We start from the raw sequence: 8152 nt of genomic DNA on the forward strand, positions 1-8152 counted from the left end.
ATTTAGTATATCCACGCAGTCCATCCGTTTTTCCATCTAATTTAAGGGGTTAAACCCAAAAGCCAAGCACATCCAAAGATCAAGTGGATCATACCACTGGAAACAGTGGAGATAATGATTTCCACCGGTGAAACCTTTATAGGCCCCACAGTGATGTTTATTTGTCATCCAACCTGTTCATAAGATCATACAGACATGGATGAAGGTAAAACACAAATATAAGCTTGATCCAAAACTTCTGTTGCCCCCAGGACTTTTTCAATGGTAGACGTTCAATTCAACTGCTTCCAGTGGTGTGGTCCATTTGAACATTGGATATGCCTCATTTTTTGTCTCAGTCCAAAAAATTAAATGGTAAAATGAATAGATGGAGAGGATAAAATACATAAATCATGGTGGACCTCACACATTTTACTCGGTGCCATAAGCGTAGTGAGTTACTCACTACGCAATCCGCTTCCACCAAAGATACATGTTCTTCCCATCCATCTAAAATGTCTAAGCCGAACTTACCATTTATATCATGAATAAAGGGAAAGTGAGCCCTACTCTGTCCACATTTTGGTAAACGCGTGGGCCTGTTTCTTGAGATAAGGGCATAGACAAAGTGGTGGCCACCGAACGAGTGAATCTTATCTTTGTTAAGCTAATCAGTGCCACTCATCAGACAATCATGATAGCATAGATGCATTGCCTAAAAGAATCAGGCCCACCCGAATCTGATATTCAAATGGGCACACATACATATTCCATCAATTATTCATTTTCTACGGAATTGTCTCAACAGCCCTACGCGTGAGACACGCCATCTACAAGGTGTCGACAGTCCCATGAGTGGTTCGATGTTTCACACGTGTGGCACTAGTATGGTTGGAAACCGAGTGGAAAGCTATTCACTTGTGTCTGTCTATAAATATAGACCTCAAACTCTCTTTTCCTACATATCCCAATGGCTCTTATCTCTTCAAAAAACCCATCATTTCTCATCTTCTTCGTATCTTGTTTTCCTTCCTTCTCCCATCTTCTGTCTTTGCAACTACCCAAAAATGCATTCAAGAACACTTCTCTGCCTTACTCCACTTGAAGAATGGCTTTCAGTGCTCTCCTTACAGCCTCTCTACTCTCCCCTCCTGGAATTCAAACAACACCGATTGCTGCTCGTGGGAAGGCATCACGTGCGATGAGGTCACTGGTCACGTGATCAGCCTCGACCTCAGTGGCCTTCAGATCAGGGGTCGGATTGATTCTGAAAGCCTCTTTCGTCTTCGGAGCCTGCAGAGGCTCAACCTCGCTTACAATGAGTTTGCTGCCTCTCCAATCCCATCTGGGTTTGACCAGCTCACCAGTTTGACCCATCTCAACCTCTCTCGGTTGCCTTTTTATGGCCAAATCCCGCTGGAAATCTCCCGCTTGACCAGTTTGGTTTCTCTTGATCTTTCTTACACTTACTATAGAAATGATTCTAGAATTCTACCCTTGAAACTCGAAAACCCAAACATTGGAACACTCGTCCAAAACCTGTCGAATCTGAGTGAACTGTATCTCTTCCGTGTAAATATCTCGGCACAGGGAAGTGAGTGGGGCCCAGCCTTCTTCTTGTCACTCCCTCGTCTCCACAAGTTAAGCTTACGAGCTTGTGGTCTTTCAAGTTCCTTCTATTCTTCCCTTTCACAGTTCCATTTCTTATCTGAACTTGACCTCAGCTCTAACAATCTCTCCTCTGCAGTGCCCAGCTTCCCAGGGAGTCTCCACAAGTTGATCTTACGAGGTTGTGACCTCTCAAGTTCCGTCTATGCTTCCCTTTCACAGCTCCATTTCTTATCTGAACTCGACCTCAGCTCTAACAATCTCTCCTCTGCAGTGCCCAGCTTCCCAGGTAATCTCCGCAAGTTGATCTTATATAATTGTGGTCTTTCAAGCTCCATCTATTCTTCCCTTTCCCAGCTCCATTTCTTATCTGAACTCGACCTCAGCTATAACGATCTCTCCTCTGCAGTGCCCAGCTTCCCAGTGAGTCTCCACAAGTTGATCTTAAAAGGTTGTGATCTTTCAAGCTCCATCTATGCTTCCCTTCCACAGCTCCATTTCTTATCTGAACTCGACCTCAGCTATACCAATCTCTCCTCTGCAGTGCCCAGCTTCCCAGGGAGTCTCCGCAAGTTGATCTTATATAATTGTGGTCTTTCAGGCTCCATCTTTTCTTCCCTTTCACAGCTCCATTTCTTATCTGAACTCGACCTCACCTATAACAATCTCTCCTCCGCAGTGCCCAGCTTCCCAGGGAGTCTCCGCAAGTTGATCTTATATTATTGTGGTCTTTCAGACTCCATCTATTCCTCTCTTTCTCAGCTCCATTTCTTATCTGAACTTGACCTCAGTTATAACAATCTCTCTTCCGTGATGCCCAACTTCATAGGGAACTTCTCTTCTTTAACGGTACTGCGCCTTCAAAATTGCAGCTTGTCTGGATCCTTACCATCCTTCCTTGTGAACCTCAGCAAACTAGAGCACCTGGATCTTTCATTCAATAGTTTCAGCGGCCCAATTCCATCTTCCTATGGAAACCAACTTCTTAATCTCAAAAAGATCGTCTTGTGGAATAATTTGCTTAATGGGACCATTCCGTCATCGCTGTTTTCACTCCCATCATTACAGTACCTGGATCTTGAAGGTAACAAGCTGGGTGGTCGGCTTGACATTATCCACAATGCCTCTTCTACACAGTTGGAGGACATTTATTTGGATCGCAACAACTTTCAAGGAATGGTGCCAAGCTTTATCTTTAAACTTATGAAGCTTAGAACCATTTCCCTTTCTTTCAACAATTTTAGTGGTGTTGTGGAACTAGAATCATTTCAACCCCTCGAGAACCTCTCATTTCTTGATCTTTCTGATAACTATCTGTCAATCAAAGACAGTGGTGGTAACTCCAACTTTGTCTCCTTCCCCCAAATCAGATCACTATCCTTGCGTTCTTGTAACATTACCGAATTTCCAAATTTCTTACGAAATCAAGAGCTGATGGGAAAGCTAGATCTTTCCAACAATAGAATCACTGGTGGAGTACCCAAATGGATATGGAAGGTTGGGAATGGGACTTTATACTATTTAAATCTTTCTCGCAATGCTCTGCAGAGAATAGAACCGCCATTTCTCCATGTTTCATTCAGTGACGGGGTTACTCTTGACCTTAGCTTCAACAAACTAGAAGGCTCACTTCCGATCCCACCACCCTCAACTTCTTTCTTCTCTCTTTCAAACAATAGTTTTAGTGGTGAAATCCCTGTGTCAATTTGCAACACAACATCCCTTGAAGCCCTCGATCTATCTAGAAACTGGTTCAGTGGTTGGATTCCACAATGTCTAGGTAAAGTCAGTGATGGCCTCAAGGTGCTAAATCTTCAAGGGAATGCATTTAGCGGTACCTTGCTTCAAACATTCAAAAAGGGATGCAATCTGCAAACTGTTGATCTTAGCGAAAATCAATTAGAAGGCCAAGTGCCAAGGTCTTTGGCTAATTGTACAATGTTGGAGGTATTAAATCTTGGTAAGAATCAAATAAATGACGTCTTCCCTTCATGGGTGGAAGCTTTGTCCCAGTTGCGTGTTCTTGTCTTGAAATCTAACAAATTTCATGGCCAAATCACACTTCCACAATCAAATCAGAGCTTCCCAATGTTGCAGATCTTTGACCTCTCTTCTAATAGTTTTTCGGGTGGTTTGTCATCAAACATGTTTCAAAGCTGGAAGGCAATGATAGAGGAGGACAAATCTCAATCTAAGTTCCTTCATAGAAGACTAAATTCATCACGGAGTATCGTATACTATCAAGACACGGTGACCATTGTGTTCAAAGGACTAGAAAGGAAATTGACAAAGATCCTAACCATCTTCACAGCAATTGATCTCTCCAACAACTGTTTTCATGGGGTTATTCCAGAATCTATAGGGATTCTCAAGTCGCTCCGTCTGCTCAATATATCAGGCAATGGTTTCACAGGCCAAATTCCAACATCACTTGAGAACCTAAGGGAGCTTGACTCGTTGGATCTCTCACGGAACAATATTTCAGGGGAGATTCCTTGGCAGCTGACAAAGTTAACATTCCTCTCGGTGTTGAACCTTTCGCAGAACCAACTTGTGGGAAGCATACCACAGATTAAACAGTTTTCCACATTCACAAATAAATCCTTCGAAGGGAATTTGGGATTATGTGGACCTCCATTATCGAGAAAATGCATTCCACCACCATCAGTAATGCTGACTTTGGAAGATGAAGCTTCAGAATTGGATTGGAAATTCATGTGGATCGGATTTGGAGTCGGATATGGAGCAGGAATGGGAGTTCTTTTCTGGACCCTGACATTATGGAAAAAGGGAAACAAAGAATATAATAAATTTATAGATAGAATGCTTTCATTGATTTTTGTTCCTCGGAAATATTTGCTCTGAAGTGACGAGCATAAAGAATTGTTGACCCCTTGAACTATGCTGTGGATGCTCGATCTCTTCCTGCATGTTTACTTTCTCCTCTTGGGGACTGTTGTGGCCTTGCTGTTCTGTTCTGTGTTGTTCTGTTCTGATTTATGTGTGGTGAATGTTTGCCTCTGCTCCCGGTTCTCTATTCTGCTGTGAATGCGTGCTTTGTGGAGGTTGTAGTGGGCTGATGATTTGTAGAATGTGGAGGGCTGATGGACTGTAGATTGGAGATTGGATCATCTTGGTTAGTTTGCAGGAAATTGTAGGAGTTGCTGTGGGGATCATTTTCTGTTTCTGCATGATCATTTGCAGTAGTTGTCCTCCTGCTCATTCCTGCTTTGTCTGTTCTTTACAGTGTCGCACGGAGAAGTTGCTGCCCTGTTTATGGTGCTGGCCTAGAGTTTTTATTCGGAAAAAAAAATGTTTAATTCATGGGGCTGTTTGATTCATGGCCCATCCTTGGTGGTACCCACCATATCAGCTTTTTGGGTTCGATCCCTGCAGCTTCTTTGGCTTTGTAACTCTACTTTCATGCGGGGCCTCTGGTCTGTATATGATGTTTCAGGTAGTGGCCTGCATTGTCTCTGGCTAGTCAGGGCTGGGTCTCTTGTGCTGCCGTTTTGTTGTCAGGTGGCCTTTGAGGAAGAGTTTAGTTGTTGAAGCTTCTGTTGGCAACCGAGGTTTTGCTGGACTGTCCGTTGTTTGTTGGGGCTGTTATGCTGTGTTTGAGGGTGTAGCTGTGGATTGTTGTGGCTGGCATCTTGCTGTCATTTATTTGTGTTTGTTGGAGGGTACAATGGTGGAGGTCTTGCTGAGGGAAAGTCTCGATGTTGTTAGCTGTCCAATGCTGTTGGATTTCCTTTCTCTCGTAGCTGCAGGGGCGTCTCTTTGTGGTGAGATTATTGTATTTTCTGTTTTACTGGTTTTACTTTTTATTGCATAGGCTGATGCTGTCAGTTATAGGTTTCATTGGGTAAGAGTGACCCCTCTTTTGTTTTGGAGCCCACTTGTGTGTTTGTACACCTTTTTTTTTTTTTTTTTCAACAAAGTTAAGGTGGTGTGCTCCCACCTTTTTGCAAATTTTTTTTTTTTTTTAAAAGTAAAATATTTAAGCTATGGAAAGAGTGGAAGATCTCAGGGAAATTGAAGTGTAAGTTAAGAAGTGAGGTTTGTAGTGAAAACGTGGTTGCATTCACAGGTACATGTGCCAATATATTTGGGAGATTTTCAGTAGGTGGGCCACATTGTTTAGAAATTTTGGCCTAAAAATCAGGTTGTTTTACTCCCTTTTTTTTTTTCTTTTTTTTTTTTTACACACACACACACACCCCAGCACACTCACACAGTAGTGGGATTTCACCACCTATGGATACTCAAACCCTTAACCGACTATTGAAACTCCTAGGAGTCTACCACTGGAGCAAGAGTAAGGATCAGGTTGTTTTACTCCTAGGTAGGCCATAATATGCCAAAAAAAAAAAAAAAAGAATAAGAAAAAAAAATGGCATAAAAAGAAGAAGCCATCTGTTGATTTTGTACATATTCCTAGCTTAGAATTAAAATAACCTGATTTTTCAGTGAGGATACCTAATCAAAGTGGCCAAACTATGTTCCAATCATGAATGTTCTCTTATCAAATAAAAGGCCAAGTGCCAAGGTCTTCGGCTAATTGTACAATGTTGGACGTATTAAATCTTGAAAACAATTAAATAAACGCCTTCCCTTCATGTGTGGAAGCTTTATCCTGGTTGTGTGTTCTTGTCTTGAAATCCAACAAGTGGCCGAATCACACTTCCACAATCAAAATCGGAGCTTCCCAATGTTGCATATCTTTGTCCTCTCTTCTAATAGCTTTATGGGTGGTTTGCCATCAAATATTTTTCTGAGCTGGAAGGCAATGATAGAGGAGGACAAATCTCAATTTAAGTTCCTTGGTAGAAGCCTAAATTCATCACGGGGAGTACAGTATACTATCAAGACACAGTGACAATAATGATGAAAAGACAAGAAAGGAAGTTGAGGAAGATCCTAAACATCTTCACGGCAATTGATCTTTCAAACAACTGTTTTCAGGGTGATATTCCAGAATCTATAGTGATTCTCAAGTCGCTCCGTCTGCTCAATATATCATGCAATTGTTTCACACGTTAAATTCCAATATCACTTGAGAACCTAAGGGTGCTTGAGTCGTTGGATCTCTCACAGAACAATATCTCAGGAGAAATTCCTTGGCAACTGACCGAGCTAACATTCCTCTGGATGTTGAAAGTTCCATGAAACCATCTTATGGGATGTATACCACAAATTAAATAGTTCCTTTTACTTTTACAAATGAATCCTTTCATGGAAATTTGGAATTATATGGATCTCCACTATGAAGAAAGTGTGTGACACAACATCAATAATGGCGATTTTTTAAGATGCAACTTCAGAGCTAGAATGGCCATTCATGTGAATGAGGCTTGGAGTTGGATATGGAGTAGGAATGGGAGTTCTTTTTTTGACTCTTAACATTATGGGCAACAGGAAGGAAAGAATACAATAAATTTGTAAATATAATGGTTTTGTTGATTTTTTCCTCCATAATATTTTCTTTAAAGAGATGATGACCATAAGTGGATTTAAGTTATGGGAAGAGTAGAAGAATCTTGCTGAAATGGGGAGGCAGATTAGATACTGACAGGTTGAGTAGCGAGACTAGCTACTGAAGTGACGTCACCAAGTTCTGTGGAACCCACCATGATGTGTGTGTTGTATCCACACCATCCATCCATTTGGAGATATCATTTTAGGGCATGAGACAAAGAATGAGTCAGATCCAAATCTGGAGTGGACCCCACCACAGAAAACAGTGGGAAGAGTCACACCCACCGTTGAAACCTTCCTAAGGTCTACTATGATGTTTATCTGAGATTCACCGTGTTCATAAGTTAAGACAGACATGAAATAAGGTAAAACACAAATTTCAGCTTGATCGAAAGCTTTTGTGGCCCTTAGAAATTTTTAATGGTGGACAACACTCTCTCCACCGTTTTCTGTTGTGGGGTCCACTCGACTTTTGGATCTGACTCGTTATTTGGCTCGTGCCCTAAATTTATATCACCAAATGGATGGACGGTGTGGATACAACACATACATCATGGTGGGTCCCACATAACTTGGTGACGTCACTTCAGTAGCGATTCTCGCTAATCAACCTGTCAGTAGCTAATCCGCGTCCCTCAAATGGCGAGTAATGGTGTGGAAAACATGGTCTACAGATCGAGAAGTGTGCTTCCTCAGGAGGTGAAGCGGCTGCTGACTTTGGATAATGCGGTCTTGGGTATCATGAGGCTGAGTTAGAAACGGTATCCGGTTTTTTTGGCAGGGGTTTCTCCCTCTAGTAGCTTTGTCATGGTTTGTAGTTTTGGTTTATTTGAGATGATTGGTTTTTGTCTGACGAGTTCTCTAGCCTTGATTACGCAGTCGTATGGACGTGGTTTTGTAAGTGTAATCTTTAGATTGTAGTGTCTGGTCTGTTTTGTGAAGGTGATGCATGGATGCAGATCTTGGTTAGGTTGCATGCTAAAATTGTTAGTATAGCTTAACATGGAAATCCCAGAGATCTTGTTGTGCATAGGACATATAGATGTAAGGGTTTAGATGGCTTACCTAACTGAGACATCATAGCTGA

The 8152-nt window shown here is 41.8% G+C and overlaps 1 protein-coding gene across 1 annotated transcript; it reads left to right on the forward strand.

Annotated features, from left to right (window-relative positions):
- The first annotated feature begins 949 nt into the window (after positions 1-949).
- Positions 950-4452, forward strand: LOC131255155 (receptor like protein 22-like). The gene is made up of 3 exons (XM_058255853.1): positions 950-994; positions 1099-1768; positions 2324-4452. Exons 1-3 carry the CDS (start codon positions 950-952, stop codon positions 4450-4452), a joined length of 2844 nt encoding a protein of 947 aa, XP_058111836.1.
- Positions 4453-8152: the final 3700 nt, after the last annotated feature.

Source organism: Magnolia sinica, chromosome 9, assembly GCF_029962835.1.
Source record: "Magnolia sinica isolate HGM2019 chromosome 9, MsV1, whole genome shotgun sequence".
NCBI classification, from domain to species: domain Eukaryota; kingdom Viridiplantae; phylum Streptophyta; class Magnoliopsida; order Magnoliales; family Magnoliaceae; genus Magnolia; species Magnolia sinica.